Raw genomic sequence first — 18,299 nt, forward strand, 5'->3', positions numbered from 1 at the left:
TGTGGTAAAAACACTAGGAAAACCTCACATTGGTTAGATGTGACTGATACACATAGCCTTTAGTATAGTTCTGCAATCAGTGCAAAAAAAATAAAATAATAGCCCATAATTTTTAATAGGTGGCTAAGAAAATTGTGAAGGTCAAGGGCACAGCTGATATTACCACTGAGTTAACCAGCAACAAATACAGGAGTAGATATGGACAGTTATTGTATTATTTGTCATTGTCAGGAAAAAAAAATTAGGGTTGTGAAAATTTACTCGCTAACCTTGTGTTAATTCACAGATTTTTAACGGCATTAATATTTTTTGACGCAACATTAACACACAGGCTTCTGTACTTTTTGCACGTCAGCTGCCCTGTAGTTTGAACACAATTCCCTTTTTCTGTTTCAGTCATTTTTTAATGGAGCTAATCTTCTGGTCTTTAAAAAGTGCAGCATCGTCGTGGCGCTCAGAGCGCAGGAACAACACCAAAATTATTTTACTGTTGTGGACAAAACAACGCAGCAAAGCGTCATTTTACATGTAGCTATTCATAACTGAAGCAGAACTAAAAAGCTACAAACAATCATGATGGTTTGTGCAAATACCCAAAAACAGTCAAAGTAATGGATGTGACTTTTCTCCCACTTTGGATTCCAATAAGCCAAGAAATAAGATGTTCGATCGAATGCAAGTCGAACGTCCAGGAAATCCTAACATAACAGAAAAATGAATAAATAAATTAAGTTTATTTGTACGGCACATTTCAGCAACAAGGCAGTTCAAAGTGCTTTACGTCATAAAAACAGAATTAAGTCAACAATTGTGAAAACCAGCAACAGGCATCACATTTTGTCAAGTTCCAGTGTCAAAATCACCAACAAACATCAAGTATGTTGGTCAATGATCCATTGTTCCTGGTTCAAAGGAAACTTTAAGCACTTGGGTTTTTAGTCTTGATTTAAAGGAACTCAGCGTTTCGGCTGTTTTGCAGTTTTCTGGAAGTTTGTTCCAGATTTGATGTGCAGAGAATCTGAATGCAGCTTTTCCATGTTTGGTTTAAATCAAAAAACAAACAAACAAACAAACAAAGATTCTGGTAATAACAGGACACCTAAAATTGCATTAAATAAAACCAATGTCCAACTGTAATAAGATCAAAACAATAATCCCAGTGGTAATTATTTAGTTAGTACAGACTGCAGACAGGTGTGTTCACACGTACATTTCTTGTAACCGTCATTTGTTCTGATTATCTCTGCACGCCTGTCTCTGTCAATCCTCTCCACACCGATGGAAGATAACAGAGATTAGATCTTAATGCAGAAACAAACGCCTAATGGAGCCGACACACGCCTACGCCGTCACCACCACTCCACGGATGCCTCTGTCTGAGCGTGCTTCTTTAAACGCTCTGTGTCTTCATGCTGCCATTATGCATATCTGCTGCACCTCAAACTGCTTTAGCAGCGACAGAGGGAGGGAAAATGAGGGGAAAATGATAGAGAGGAGAAAGCATAACGCGCAGAAGCAGGGGAGGCTGGCTGGCGGCGGTGGGGGCAAGGCAGGCGCTCAATGAGGCCCGTGCTTTTTCGCCCTTTCAGGCTGTAAACACGCAGCGTTCCCTCGTGTTTTGTGCTTGAGCAGCCTGACTGATTGGTAAAACTGTCTGTCACCGAGGCAGCTGCTGCTCTCAGTGAGCAGACAGGAAGCGCGGGCGTCTGCCCCCGCCGTGAATTCTCTCTAAACGCCAACAACAACAGCTTCAATCAATGTCCTCTGCAGGGACACCTGGTCTACCTGCGACCCCTCGCCTTCCAAACTGAGCTCACGCCGGTCTTCACTCCCACATCCCGCTATACCATGTCACAATCTTCTCACTATAGGTGCCTGCTGGGTCAGGAAATCTAATCCATAGCAACCCCTCCGCCTCCTAGAAGGACAGCTAGTTGAGTATTAGTACTAGAAAGTCACTCTGCAGTAATATTTACAGACCTTCCACTAAGAAAAAAACATACAAAGTTCCCCAATCAACACATGTACGTATAAAAGTATATACACTACAACTGTAGATGAAGAGGAAACAGCAGATTGTGTGTGTGCATATGGACCATTTTGTGTGTTTTCTCGTCTGAATGAAGGTGTGAAGGAGCCTGAAGAACTGTTGGATAATTCGGAGCCTCAGAGTCTTTTTATCCTATTAGCTGCAGGATTAAATGCAGCTAATTGCAAAGTGGTTCAGAGTCGGCGCCTCATGAGTGCCCACTTCGGCAAATCAAGGGAGCGCCTTCATCGTCTGTGACTTTTTTTTTGTTGTTAATTACTGTGCGGTTGTGTTGGGGGTTCGGCTTTAGCTTGCAGTCAAGAGCAACCAGAAAACGTGAAGTCTTCTCTCAGAGCTCCCAACGGTTTCAGAAACTTATGTTTACACACGGTTAGTTTGTTAGCTAAGACTCAAAGGAGGCTTGTGCTATGAATTCAGATGTTCAACTTTGGCCTATAGTGAAAAACAATTTGAAAAGATTTGTTTGGCACGTGTTGCCATTTATAGTTTATAACATAAAACAACAACAATTCCTAAATTGTCTTTCGGTAAACACCTTCTGATCTCCTGACTGACCGATGCAGTGAGCTTGAAGAACAACCCTCGTCGCAGCTCATCAGTTCAGTGACAGAAACTCTGCGGCTGAAGCCGTGTTTTGTTTTGCATTGCGTCTCTTCTGCCTGATTGGATCACGCCGTTCCTTAATGACGGTGTGAACACTAGTTAACGTCGACTCAAAATTTACGTGTCGGATTTGCAAAAGGACAAGAAACTCACTGGTGCATAAACATGAGCAGATGATCGCTGAGAAGAGGTCAAAGTAAGATGTTTGGGAAACAGGAAGGAGTTTGTAAAAGAGTCATGAAGGCCACCCAAATTTTAGGATTAAACTTCTCGGTATATTTTGAAATACAAAGTATGTTTAAAAATGAAAACAAAAAGAACAAAATTTTTTCTCAAAAAGAATATTTTTACTAAACTAAACGTTAATGTCGCACGGATGTTTTTGCGTTGGTTTTGAATATTTCTGAAGGCCTCAGTTTAATCGATTATCACTAAAACCACTACTAAAACTTTAACTAGGCCCTGTTTGATGGATGATTTGCTTTTAGAGGAAGTCTGCAGGACGACCTCTAAGTTCAAACTGCCACAGGACAGGTTCAAAGGTCACCGTTTTGGTTTAAGCTTACAAACTAAAGCATGCGACCCATTCCATTAACAACACTTCCTGTTTTATGATGACCTGAATGTAAATTTTAGACATTTTATGGTTTTTTTTCCAGACTTATAAGCTAATTTCTGAGTTTGAGTTGTTTTTCCATTCTCTTACCATTTTCAGATGATGGATTGATTAGTTTCAGATACTCAAAGCTGGAATAACAGAACTTTGCTTTAAAACTTCCTGTCCTGGCCTTTCTTTTGCACTTTACAGTGATGTGCTACTTTGTGTTGGGATGTCTCATAAAATCCCAATTCAGATAAAATTCTTCAATATATTTTTTATGTGATTGTATTTATATCATTTATTTGACCTTCTGCCTATTTCTGTATGTATCTCACTATTTGTGCTACTTCTCTGGTTAGAGACCAAATTTCCATTTTCTGTACCTATACATATGCAACAACAGTGAAGACGAATCTGATCTAATCTAATGTCGGGATGTCTCACAAAAATCCCAGGAATCACAAGCTTGTAATGTAACAAAGTGTGCAAAAGTTCAATCGAGACGAGAGGCATTTTGTTCCGATTATTAGAAGAATTTTTCAATCATTGAAAACTGAAATGAATCCATTCTTGCTGCCTGGCGTTCTCAGTGACTGTCTCTTTTAGCCTCAGTTTGTGCTGTCACGGAGCTAGCTGGGTGCGTTGTTTGGTGTTTCTGTTTCTTGTAGAGCTGCAGGTTTCCACCAGGGGGCGTGGCTGAGCAGGATGCTCCTGCACACCTGCTCCTAATCAGCCAGCAGGCGCTTCAGAGCAGCTGGCTGCGGTGTCAACCCGTGTGGTGCCTCTAACAATCTGAGTAACTCCTCGTTGTTAACTCAACTCTGCGCTGACCTCGTTCCTCGTGCCTGTTCCTACGGTTACCGCCCGTGTTCCCTCCTGGATCTGATCCTCCAGGATTTACTCAACCTGTCCGCCCTTGAATCCTCTGCTGTCAACTCCTCACTTCTCTCTGGATTCAAACAATCCTATTCAACCAGTAAGATTGTTTCCCGAATCTCACCTTGAGACATTCATCCTACTGCTCCGATATCGGAGTTAAACCCCCCCCTGGACCAGAAAGGACCAGAAATCTACGCAGCTTCCTGTATTTTAATAAACCTGCCAAACTTTAGAACAGTTTCCTGAGAGTTCTCGTATGTGGGTCAGAAGCTTACCACAAAACATGACATCAGCATTTAAAATCCACACCTGCTAAGTAGGGGTGTAGCTATACATTGATATATACAAATTAAATGATTCACGATATGATTCAAAACGTTAATTTATATCATCAAGTTTAGGATGTCTTATTTTGAAATTTTGAACTTTTATTTCAATGTCTGTAGGAACTTAGGGGGGAAAATTCTTTTAAATGTTTTTGTGAGTTGAAAGAGATGTAATTGGCTGCGTTAGATAGGCACAATGTATCGCAGATTTGTGGATTATACTGAATCAAAATCAGATTGGTATACTTTGTGATATTGGCAAACATCGTACTGTCATTTAAACAAATCCATATATTTGTTTTAATATATTTTTATATTAATATATCAAATATATTTAAATATAAATATACATTTACATATATTTAAACAAATATATTCACTTAAATAGTGAGGCCAATCATTGGGTGTGAAACGGAGCAGCTGCAGGCGGCTGTAGTACCATGACAACCCAATGGTGGGAGGAGCCAAAAGGACAACAACAACAACAACAACTGTGTATGACCAGTCCAGAACTCTTTGAACAACCATTTAACATAAAGAAGAATCCCACCTGGAGTCCTAACACTCACCTTCATCTCGGCAGGTTTGTAGTAGCGGCGGTTCTGGTCTTCGTTCGCAGTGCGGTAGCCGTCGCGCAGGAAACGCTTGAAGCCATATTTGCCTCGTAGCTTCCGGATGATCTTGTCGAGTGTTTGGCTGCAGAGAGCGTCATCATCGACCGCAAAGGCCGGGTAGCTGATGGTCGGGAGCAAGGCGGCGTCGGTGTTCTGTCAGACGAAACACAGCAAATCGCTGGCAGAGTCTCAACTTAACAGCATCAGAAGTAGGGATGCGACTGATTATTTTAGTTATCAATTATTCCATCTATTATTTTCACAATTGATTGGATTCTGCAGTTTGCCATGTAACCTCTTGAGCTTATTTTATACAACAGATTCAAAATGCAAATAATGTAAGTCAATTCCTTTTTCAAATAAGAAAGCAGAGTATGCTTGCTCATTTGAAGCAAAGGATCCATGAGCAGCTAAAAATAATACTTATAACATCAAAATGTGAAAAGCTTAGTCTTAACATCAACACATCATAAAGCTGATCTGTTGATTATTGTTGGATTATCAGATCATTAACTGGATACGAAAAGGTGCTTAATTGAAGATTTTTTTTTCTTTTCTTTTTTTTTTTTTACAAAATTTTAACCAGGTCAAACTAAAACTATGCCACTTGATTAAAAAACAAATATTAATAATAGCCATTAAAAAATTAAAATAATATTTGGCTTTTGCTCTGAATATGTTGCCGTTTCAGCAACTGGTCATTTATAAGACAATATACTCCAGTAAACGACTAATCTGTTACTAATTTAGTTGACGATTATTTCAATACTTGATTCATTACAATTAATCTGACTAAATGTTTCAGCTCTCATTATAAGTCGGCACTAATAAAGGCTAAAAATATTTCTGTTTTAATTTTCTTCCAAATGGACGAACCGCATCTGACTGAACTGTAACAGAACCACTCATTAGGAATAAACAATGTCATTTGACTTAAGAGGCCACTATGACTACACAACGTATTGAGCAGGGGGGCGGGGGGGGGAGAGAGCCCTCATTCACATAGAGCAACCAGAAATAATTTCACTTCATCAATCAGGCGCGGGTTTCCAAAAATAAAGCTCCTGCGTTTTCTTAATGAATAGACTCGGCTGCCTGGACAATAAGTTTCCTCAGAGCTGCGATGAGTTCATTCAACAAGCGGCTAACCGAGTGCGTCTCTCTCCAGGTCTGCTTGATGCTTCTTTGTATTGGATTCTCTCTCAATTTGCGCTGATCTTTGCAGGAACAAAGGCTGGGGCAGAGGCATTTAGCCCCGGCCCTTTTATCTGACATCTCATTACAACTCCAGTGTGCATATTGACAAGGTAAACCGCTTGGCTACTGTCGCTCGACAAAGAGCAGAGCAGAGCAGAACCTCGTACGGGCGACCGAATATTGAAATTGGATCCTTTGACGCACAACAAGCAGCACCGATATGGTATTAGTATCTTTATCTTGACATAATCCTGCACTGTTGCAACCCCTTCACTGCTTCCTCCCCCTTAATGTCAGCCTAACATGGCTGAAACGGCCCTCTGATCCTCTAATTACACTCATTTGATTCCTCAAATACTGACAGGTGGCTTTTCTGCCCGATACATTCAGCACACACACTCTCTCTCACAGACACACACACCCACAAATACATACAAATGTGATCACTGAAGTGTCTGCAAGAGGCGGAGTGAAAAAAAGGAAATAATTTTGCCCCTACTTTCTTTTCCTGATTCTGTTTCACCCCCCCCATTCCCACATTTGCCGTGAGGCCACCTCTCACTTTCGCTAAATCTTTCTGAACGCCGAACAATCAGCAGCACAGGTGGCGTAATGATCGACTGAAAGGGAGAAACGCGGCTCAAAATTGAAATTTAGAATCGACACGGGGGTGTGGGTTCGTCTGATGTGTGCGATTAGCCTTTGACGTGTGTGTGTGTGTGCGTGCGTGTGTGCGTGTGTGGCAGGCTACAGTTTGGGAGAGAATAAAAACAAAAGTCCTGGTAGGCAAAAATGCTCTTAAAATGAGCAAATGGAGATATGGCTTTTCACAGAGAATCACTCCATAATGTTGCCAAAAGTGTTACATCAAAGTAGGGTTGGGCGTGTATTGTATCGTTTATCATTTATCATGACAATAATCATTTTTATTTATTGTTTCCACGGCAAATTCCAATTGATGATGCTTAAACCTGTCCGTACTGTCGGGAGTGTTAGCTTGACTATTTTCTCAAGAAAAATGATCAATGAGAGTATCAAAACTTAATAAATTTGAAAATATGATTAGATGTAGTTAATATATGCAGTTTAGTGATACAAATCACACATAATCTGACTGGTGTCCTACAAAATGAATTGACAAATTGGTATGTTTTTCCAAGTAAAAGAATTAAAATGTAATGTCCCTTTTATCGCAATCACAACAGCATCCCAGAATATTGCGATAAAACTTTAAGTTTAAATTCGCAGCACCACTGCAGTCATTCTGTTTTACCCTGACAAGACTGACGTGGCGCAAAGATGTATATTTATCTAAATAAATTATCTTGCATTAGTGAACCGACTTTTCCTGTTTTTTTCCCCTTGCAAACACACACTGATGTTTTTCTGTTTCCACCACCTGCAGAACGAGGGAAAAGAAGGTCGAGTTAAATCCTAAAAGAACCCTCCTGGAGTCAGCACTCAAGTCTTCCTGCTGCTAATGCTAAATTAATTATCATTCAGCAGGATGTTTTTGGAGTCGTCAGCACAGAGCCTACTTTGTCTGTTTAACTCGCTACCAGCTAGTCGCAAGAAAAGTGTCAGACTGCCTGTGCTCTGCGTAGCTGTTATAATATTAATAACGAGGCGAGTTGCCTGGAGCAGTTTGTGATTGTTTGCATTTTGTCAAAAGCATAAGAAGAAGTGGTGAAACTTGTTTGTTAATTGGAGCTGGTTGGAAACGACAGGATGAGAGATGATCTGGAGGAAGAAAGCAGGCAGCTGGATTTGTTCATGTAATTATAAAGCAATTAATGGACATTTTTGTCAACAGTAAAAACATTACCCTCTACATAGTGGTGGTGTTTCACAGATAAATATACACTCCTTTACTAAAGGGCAGGGTTTATGCAAAATTGACTTTTTTTTAGCTTTATCTCATGTCATGTCATTTCCGTATCAAAAACAGAGCTGGAGTTCTGCTTTAATTTATTCATATATGTTTGAGAAATCCTTTAATCTCCAGTGGCAGCCATTAGGCTACAGCTTAACACCATCATACAAAGTACTGCATATTTCTCTGAAGGCTGAAGCTTCAGTCCCAGTCGACGTCCCACCTCACAGGGAACCAATCTCCACTCAGCTCCTTCAGACTAGCGGCAGCAGCACGATTAATTGTTGTTACGATTAATCGAGTAATCGGATAAAAACAATTATGAAATAAAATATTGGTAAATATTCCATAACACCAGTGTTACTATCGGATATCAACATCAGTCTATTTTTTCCACATTTGAGCTTCCCTACCAGTTACTTTTTTGTAGACCGGGGGAGCAATAAGGGATATTTACGGCTCCTCTGTTCAGAAACTCATCTACCAGCCATGTTCCGCCTCCCGTTTGTTCAGACCGGGATGATATAAGTTTATTGTGCGGTTCGTCCGTAAAGCTGCTCTTACCCTGTAAGCATCAACCCTCAGCCGCCCGCCGTGTTCAGTCTCTCCGCTCACCTGTAGAAATCCTCCTCAGCTTCTTCCCGCCGTTCAACCAGCAGCTCCGGAGCAGAAAGGCTGCCGAACTCCCGGCATCGCGCCGGTCATTTTAAGGATGTTTATTGGTCCCACAAAAACGATGAAAACCCGGAATTATCACCAATCAGTAAAATCCCCGCGGGCCGAACTTGAAGATTGGACGTTATGCCGCTAACACGTAGCTTCCGTCAACAACTCAGAGGTGGAAGTCAGAGCTCCGCTCAACGCAAATAATGTTCCGGCTGAAACACGGTGCGCTAAATGATAAAACATAAATTAACGAAGCTTCGAGGCAGGTCAATTTTCCTCGAGGAATTTTAATAATCGAGGTACTCGAATCACTCGAGGAATCGTTTCAGCCCTACATTGGTTATTATTATCAGAACCAGTTTTACTCATCAGACCGATCCAAATATCTTAAATATCTACAAACATGGACCGATACTGACAGTAATGCTGATTTATCAGTTCACAATCCAAATATTGTGATTTTATTGTTAATTGGTGAAAAACAAGACATTTCTAAAGATCCCGAGAGAGAATGATGAAGATCTAGAATTTTCACCGTACAACCTGAGAGAAGGGCTGATCCGTAAAACAGAAAACTGATGGGAGATATAATCCATCAAACTGTGTGACATAAGTGAAGGTCTGAGTGGTTCTCAGCTCCTGTGCTGGGGTCGGTGTTCTCGGCTGTGATTGGACACAGAGGGCTTCCAGGACTGACTCACATGTGAGCGAGACTCTCTGGGCAGCAGGGAGGACAGGGTCTGTCGGTTCCTGTTGTGAGCGTCCAGATCCACAAATATCACAGACCACGAGCAGCCCTGCAGCGGGGGCAAGGAAAAACAAACAAACAAAACAACAGCACAGTTACTTAGGAACTGTTCATGCTTCACAGGTAAAGTGGCAGCTAATAGTGTTCCAGTCTGAATGCGCACACCCACAAACATTCACACTTGGCAAGTCATCCATCATTTATCTGAGGAAAGAAAGAAAAAATAAATAAAATAAATAAATAAAACCACTTGGCTTTGAAGCCCTCAACTTCTCACCTCATGCCTCCACACATCAAAAACACGCCGTTTTCCCTGCAAAGTCGGGCGGATATTTCTGGCTTGCATACTTGTTTGAAGTTGAACGTGGGAGTGTTTGAACAGCGCAGGACTGATAGTTATTTTATCACTTCAAAAATCCTCGCAGGGAGATGAAGAGCAACAACCACAATGTCGGCTGTTCATCCACTACACTTAAATATCTTTAGGAAACGGAGGAGGAGGGGAGGAGAAGAGGGGAGTAAAGCTGTTCAGGTTGTTTTTTTTTTTTTTAAGTGATCAAACCTTTCCGGCTCCAGTCCGCTTCATCAGCTGTGCTCACATAAAAGCAACCCAGTCACCGCTGAAACCTGCTAAGCAGTTTTTAATGCAAGTCTTATGCATAATGTATGAATATTGCTAGAATCTGGTTTTCTTCCCCCAAACAGGTCTGGGCTTTTAGTCAAATCAGCAATCTTTCCTTTGGCAATCTGCAGAGTGCCGATCGCTGCTGGACGGAAACGGAGGCAGCTGAGCGACATGCCAGTGGAAAATAAAATCGGCTTAAAGTAGAAGAGAATTATATACATCTGTAGAAGTATCAATGAACACATTCAGACCTGAAAAGTAAGGTTAATATATATGGCTGGGACTAGACAGGCAGTGGAGATGTGAACCAGCATGCACTTCCATCAATTGTGTCTCTTTTTCATGTTTTCATGAATGTTTAGTGTTATACAATGTCCTAATATTATATTTTTAAAGAAATCAATTTAGTCTTTCAGTCAGTTTTGTGAAACTAACTTCCATTTTTTTTCTTGTTTTTATTTTTATGTGACTGAAGTCTGTGAAATATACATTTAAGCTATTTAAGCAGAATCTCACAGGAAACTAAGGAAAGAAAAAAAAACAATCTGGTGAATTAAAACAAACAGAAAAACAGTAAGAAAAGACACATAAGGTCTGCATTAGATTGTCTGCACAAATATAAACTGCTTGTTTTCAGAGTAACAATATGTCAGATTGTTATATGAGAAAAAACCTCAATCGGTGTACATCTGCAGGGTAAAGATGTTCATATATCTTTTTGTTTAAATATGAACAAAAAGCTTTTGTTTATATGCAAATAAGAAAACAACATGTGTTTTTGTTGCTATGCCAGCTTAATTTCAATCCAAAAAGTTTTTACTTGGAGTCTTTTGTTTTAGTAACATTCAGAGCAAAGGCTGAGGGATAAAAAAAAAACGTGAAGGATTAAAAATCTCATTTCCACTAAAATACAAAGACTGTAAAGATGTTGAACAGTTCTGATCACAGAGCAAAATGAACAGAATCCCTGATCTGTAAAATACATTAAATATCAACAGTTTTCCCTCAACATGGCTGTAAAATTAGGAAAAGTATAAAGTCTTATACTACTGATTAAATTGCCTCCTCTTTATTGATTAATCAAAATTGATTGGAATTGAAAAAAACTTGGTTTATTGCATCAAATACGATAAAAAAGCCCTCTGGTTGGGGCGCTCGGCAGTCATTCATAAAGCCACCTGTCATATTTTTGAGTTAAACATTTTTTAAGATTGACAAGAAATATGAAAATATCACTTGATAATTATGTGTTATTGGAAGACTGGAAAATTAATATCTGAATACCAACTAGAAAGTCTTAAAAATGCAAACATTTAAAAAAACGTAAAAAAAATAAGCAATGCTAAGCCTGGTGGCCCGCCAGGCTTATAATACACTGAGGGAAACCCTGCAGAGCTTCTAATTAAACAGATACACGCTTTTAATTGCCACTAATATAAACTATTGTAATTTGGATCAGTTTTTCTAATTCTTGGAAAAAATTGTTCGTCATGGCTGACAAAGAAAACCGTGCTTTATATTTTTGTGACAGAAAATGTTATGTAATGTCAACATAAAAACGGTAAAAAGCCACACAGAAAATGGAGGTAAACAGAAATTTAATAAGAAATATTCACTATTTGAAAGATCTCAATGGATAATCTAACATAAGACATGCTGGCGCTGCTGATATGGAAGAAAAATAATAAGAAGGGGTGTTTACATGGATTCAAGGAGCCGTAAATGTGCCTTCAAAGCTGATGATATTAGTTTTATCTCTCCAGTTCAGTTTGTCTGGAGCAGAAAAGCTGCATCCCTGCAACTGGTCAGAGGCGGGGGTGGTCAGCGGAGGAAAACTATAAACTCCCTGGACCTGTAAGCAGAGTGTCCATTGAGCCGGCATAAAGACTAAATGTGATACACAAGCACACGGTCTGGAGTCGGCGATAAGTGCGATAGCGGAGTGTGGTTTGTAATAAATGTTCCGCTTTGAGGCGCTGGGGGAGTTTGGTTTGGTTTTGGACGGCTGAGAGTCAGCTGGGAAATCAAGATTGATAAGGGTCATTAATAAGAAAGAGGAAAGCTGGTGCACAAGCATTCCCACATAGGAGTAGCAGACTTGATGAAACACACACTCACACATCTACAGATGCTCTGCGCAGCATGGATCATAAAGCTGACACGTCAGTAAATCCATTCAACAAGCTCAGCTTGAAAACAGAACCCATTTTGAGTAGAAAGTTGCTGATAAGACTTTGCCTGCTTTCTGGTTTCTTGTAAGGTGCAACCTGCCAATTTCCAAGTCTGTTTAAATCTGTTTTTTTCTCTTTTTTTAAAGAATGTAACTCCAACCAAAAGATGGAGGCTCTTTGATAGGAGCAGAACTCTGGAGACATGGAGTTAAGTTCAACATTAATAACAGTTCTGCACTAAAGCAAATGTCTGACATTTAAAGGATTTTAAAAACTCAAAACACAGTTTAGTAAAGTATGCACTGTCTGTTGAAAGCAATAAATGATGTGACTTCTTGATTTTGATACATTTAACCATTTTATATTGTATTGACGGTAACACTTTATTTGAAGGGTTATACACTTTATTTAATAAGACTGGCATGACACTGTCATAAACATGACATAACACCTGTCATGAACATGAAGAAGTCTTTATGAATGTTTATGACTTGTCATTAAGTGTCATTCGGTAAATAATGACAGTTTTAATGTAAAGTTGTACTAAAAGTTGCATCTAAAGTCTATTAAAAATGCCAACTTTACATGATTTGGTAAATAATAGCATTTTTAATGCTTTTTAATGTTCTATAACTTCCATTAAAAGTGTCAACTTTGCATTAAAAGTGTCATTATTTACCGAATGACACTTCATGACAAGTCATAAACATTCATAGGGACTTTATGTTCATGACAGATGTTATGAACATAAAGGAGTCAGTCTTATGCACAACCCTTCAAATAAAGTGTTGCTGTACTGTTTGATTCATTTATTTATTTTATTTCAAACAATTAAAAATAGTCAAATGCAAAACAAGAAAACAAAACAGTGCCCAGAAACCAATAGGTAGAGGTAGAAAACGTATTCTGACTACCTAACAATAGTTGATAACTGCAAATATAAACTATTGTTATACATAGTTTATATATAAACTATGTAAACTGAATTGTTTGACACAATTCAGTTTACATTAACTGCTAGTAAAACACGTCATAGCGCAGCTCCACACCTCCATCCCACCTGTTTATAACAGAGTCTGGACATTAGGTTATATAGTTTATGTTGTTAAGTTTATTTTATTTTATCTGGCCCCAAATTCACAGAGAATTCATGGAACTCATCATTTCCACCTGAAAAATCTATACACTTGGTATTCTATCAGTTTTTCCCAATTACACCTTTTAGCAGGGTCGCAACTACATATTATTCAGGTGGATGCGAAAACATAAATTGGCGCCAATTTGTTGCCTTTTAGTATATTCCACATAACTTTGTTATTTTTTATTTTTTTATAAAAAATTCATACACCAATAATCCTTCCCATGATATTAGTTCAACAATTTTTGTATTTTCTGAATGTCCGTTTTGCTTCCATCATTCAGTAGATTGTTCTTTTTCTGACATGCATTTAGCAGCCATTGACCTGTCAGTCATCGATCAGAGCCAATCAAAGCGAAATTGACCGATTCCTTTTTCTAGCTGACAGATCGGTCCAAAAACCTTTTCTTTTTCACAGCAGTCTGAAAAAGGAGACAAGAAACCAACCAGGAGCTTTGCAGTGAAACCTGCAGCGACGAATAATGATCTTAGGAACTCTCTAAACTTCTGGGGGATTTAATGGCCAGATAAGCTAATCCTGGGTCCCGTCCAATTGTTGACAAGAACGAGAGGGAAAAAAAATATCTTTACTTCTAATCCATTGACAGGTCTAATGAATGACTCCGTTTTTCTGTCTTACAAAGCAAGAAAAAATAAATAAATATGCGCACTAATGGATTTAGCGAAAGGGCGGGCGGGGGAGCCAAACCGGGATCAACTGCGGCCATCGATCACAGTGTGTGCAAACATAAAGTATCTGCTGAAACAGACCCGGGCGTTCTTGAATTCAGAAGTAGTGCATTTAACTTTTATTCAGTCAGAAAAAAAATATGTGCATGGAGTGAAGTTCAAATACCTGATTTCCAAACAGGTTGAATCCATTGATGGCCTCCAGAGCAGCTTTAGCGAGACCCACAGAGCTGGAATGAGAAGAAACACCAAATATTAACCACATTATAACCACACTGAAGGTTATTAGCTGAAACAATAACCTTTGTATTACAGTGTTTAATACTGTAATATTTTTTCTGTCTGAATTAACCCAACTGCTTTCATAAAACGCTGCCCAATTCAAATCGTGATCTTACAGATCTGGCAGGACTTAATAAAGCTGAAGGCTCTTGAGATTGTAGTCTGGTGTAAATAAAGCGTCTCTTCAGAAAAAAAAAAAAAACGGAAAATCATAAATAAAGAATATATGGATTTCACAGTGACTGACCGCTGTGATTGCAATGCAGATAAAAAGCAAATCCATTTCACTGCTGCGTCTCCATTTCTACCAAGTGGAGATTGGAGCCCAGAAAGAAAATTAGACGGGAGATCTGGAGGAAAAGTGAAGACGACTTCTGATGTTGCTGCAGATGCTTCACCCAAGCAGTGGAAGTTAAGCATTTCAGGTGAGTTAAATGCAAAGTCAAAACTTTCTTTAAGCAAAGAAAGTTTAAAAATCCTCTTCAAATTGTTTTTCCAGGATCATTTAAAGTGACCATCATTGCTGTGTAAACCATCAAAGAGTGTTTTCACACCTGGTAGTCTGGCAGACATGGTTTGATTGGGAATCAAAATTGCATTTTCACTGCACTGTGAAACAAATCAAATACCTTAGAGCAACCTGTTCACTCCATCGTCTGTGGCGGCGCTGTAACAACAACCGTTAAAGGAAGCAACGCAAAAACCTCTGAAGAAGACACTGAGCACATCTTGAATAAAATGTGAATAAAACTGAAGTGGTGTCAGATTTTAGAGGTTGTAGGATTTCTCTTGAAATTGACAGATGCCCGTTTGTTTTGGTTGCATTCTGGGTGAATGCAAAAGGGGAAATCTGCTGCGTTGGTGCGGTCTCCGGTCCGCTCGGCATTCAGAAATGAATTCAACTGCGCCAGAGTTCCCGTCAACTGAACAGAAACCTTGGTGTTCAGGTGAACCATAATCCGTGTTTTTGATTCGCACCAGAGTTCGATTACACGCTCACACCTCCCAAAACCAACCAGACTTGTTTCTACAAGTTTGTTGGTGTAGAAACAAACTAGAGTTTGTTGGTGTAGAAACCACAATGGAAAAATATTTCCTTCTGCACAGATTACCTCCACATTGTTTTACTACAACAAAACAAAATCTCAAGTCCTTTTGAATTCTGCTTCCAGCAAACCGAAACGCTGACACAACCTCTACTCAAAATTAGTTAAAAAACAAAACAAAACATTATTTTAGTTGCAAATGCTTCATTTTGGGCAGGGCAAGCCACCAACTTTAACAGCAAGAACTTTCTTGGCTAATTACAAGTTAGTGGAAGCTTTACCAGGGAACAGAACGTTCTGAAAGCTGCAGCTTTCAGAATGTAAGATAAGAGCCGAGCAGTGATGTTTGCAGAGCAACACAAATATAATCGGCTCAAAAATGGGGAAACGCTTCACGTTTAAAGAAATGAAGCCAGTCACAACGTCTTTAAACACCTCAAAAAAACATTTCTCATATTATTGCCGCTTTACCTGTTTGCAGTGCAAAAACACAGATCAAAGCAGGATCAGGGTTTATTAGAAAAATGATAAGAAATTGAAAAGTGCCTTTAGAAACAGTTTATATGTGCATAAAAAGCCAAGAAAAGCTCTACTGATACTGTTTTGGTCTGCCAGTAAAACAGCAGTTGGAACAATGAACAACTACAAAGTGTACACTAGAGGAACAAATTTACACTCTATAATCATTTTCATACTTTCAAACTTGAAATATAAATTCTCAATACATTACATAATAAATATCAATACAAATACTAAAGCTAGAGGTCAAACTTGTCAACTTTTCTTACATATTGAAGAATGTGCAATGTCGGTCTAAAAGTGAGGAAATTAAGGGAATCTCGACATTCCCATTCTGAATAGAGCCTGTTCATTGGGATCAGTGGCATGATTTACAGTGTTCTCTTGGGTTTCGTGGGATATGTTAATGTCCTTGTTGATTTTTAATACTTAATTTTTAATACTTAACTGACCATCTATAAATGTAATGTTAATTCTCTTAGTGCTGCACACATGGCACTGTCAGAGCCAAGAGTGGCAGCCTAGCTTATCTGCTAATCATATTGTGAATGTTACACTTTCATATTTGTACAAAGGCAATACACTGACAGTTATTTTCCTATGGCTCTGAAGGAACAGGCAGATGCTGAACAGTGTGCATCCGATTACATCTGACTCATTAAAACCTGAAACAATGCTGGTGGGATTAGACATGCTTCTTTCAGTCAAATTTATCTTCAATCTTAAATCTATTTAATAGATCGGACGTGACGATAAAACGTTCTCCAGAGGCAAAAGTTAGTCATTTGCTATGTACAAATAAATCCTCTCCCCAATGCAAACAGGCTTTCCAGTTCATTTCTATTTAACCCACAAGCAGAGAAAAGGACTTCTCCGTTCATTTTGAGATCTAGTTTACATATAACTGCTTTAAAACAAGTCAGCCTCATTGTTTACAATTTACGCACAGCATCCGAGTTGCTATTACACAACTACATGTAGAAACTCGGTCGCTAATTGTGAAAATCAAAAGCGTAGCAGCAAGAAGCACAAGAAACACATTGAATTAGTTATCTCCCCCGCGGGATATCTTGGCAAGCTGCTGCCAATAGTGTTGGATTGTCAGAGGGAAAGAAGAAGAAAAAACATGCTTCCAGGAGATAAGCCATGGCAGAAATTGAGGATCTTTATCAAGACGCTGATAGAGGAGAGGGAGGCGAGTTTGACCTTGGATGATAAGTTAGTTAGAAGCAGGTAACAAAAGCTCCCTGCAGCGGGTCAGAACAGAGGAGCTGCAGCTCGGACATGAGGGCTTAACGACCAGCGTTCGGATTGTTGAACTCTTCCTGTGCAGTTTTTCTGGATGGAGATTACTTGCCTTATTTCTGATTGTTGCTTTGTTGCCCATTGCAACAAATAGGCAATGAGATAAAGATCTGTGTTAGGGTTTCTCGCATTCTTAAAGCTATAGTAGGTCAATAAGTAGGTCACATTATTTTTTTTTTTACGCATTTGTTGAAACTGTCACTAAGTCGTGATGGTATGGCATGAGGTAGTCTATGAAAATTAATAAATAAAATAAATATATAAATAAATCAAGGTCCTCTGTTTTCTCCAGTGCTAAATAAAAACAACCAGTCAGAGTCAGGAGGCGGGTCTTAGTGCTGTCAATGACTCTTTGTGTGGCGTTGTTTCAATCCTCCCCTCCGCTTCCTACGCTGCAGCTAGCACCGCCTGTCATAAATGCTAATGCTAGGTAGGTGGATAATCAGTTTTCCTGTAATGGTAAGTTGTTTTTCCACCATTAGCACATTTACATGAGGATGATTGACAGCACTAAGCCCCTCCTCTCTGTATATATCATTGTGCATTAACATCAAATGACTCAAAACAGAAGAATAATCAGGATTTTTCAGATTTATTTGAGCAACCATAGGGTAATAATAGAGATACTGATACAAATGTGATATTGATATTATCGATATTTTGGATTGATCTGCCCACCTCTACTTTTTGGACATTCAGACTTCCATAGATTGAGGCCTGAAGTCTGATACCTACATAAACAGAGCTAACACAGATACACGCTGTATCCATTTAGTTTTCATCCCTTTGCGTTTACTATGTCTACTATTATTTGTAATGATTATTTTATTGTAATTAATTCCAGAGAAACACAGTTGTGTGTTTTCGAATAATAGTTTGATTGGCACAATAAGGAAAATTATGACAAACCTTTGGTTTAGAAAACAAAAATTTGTCCTTGATGTTTTAACATCCATCCATCCATCC

The 18,299-nt window shown here is 39.1% G+C and overlaps 1 protein-coding gene across 3 annotated transcripts in view; it reads right to left on the reverse strand.

Annotated features, from left to right (window-relative positions):
• Window positions 1-18,299, reverse strand: part of phkb (phosphorylase kinase, beta) — a 109,938-nt gene that overhangs the window by 58,732 nt on the left and 32,907 nt on the right. For all 3 annotated transcript variants that reach the window (XM_008404871.1, XM_008404872.1, XM_008404873.2), the window contains 3 exons: window positions 14,348-14,411; window positions 9,511-9,606; window positions 5,029-5,226 (listed from right to left, as the gene is read on the reverse strand). In XM_008404871.1, the coding sequence (XP_008403093.1) occupies window positions 5,029-5,226; window positions 9,511-9,606; window positions 14,348-14,411 (358 nt within the window). The remainder of the gene's footprint in view (window positions 1-5,028; window positions 5,227-9,510; window positions 9,607-14,347; window positions 14,412-18,299) is intronic.

This window comes from Poecilia reticulata, linkage group LG3, assembly GCF_000633615.1.
Source record: "Poecilia reticulata strain Guanapo linkage group LG3, Guppy_female_1.0+MT, whole genome shotgun sequence".
NCBI classification, from domain to species: Eukaryota; Metazoa; Chordata; class Actinopteri; order Cyprinodontiformes; family Poeciliidae; genus Poecilia; species Poecilia reticulata.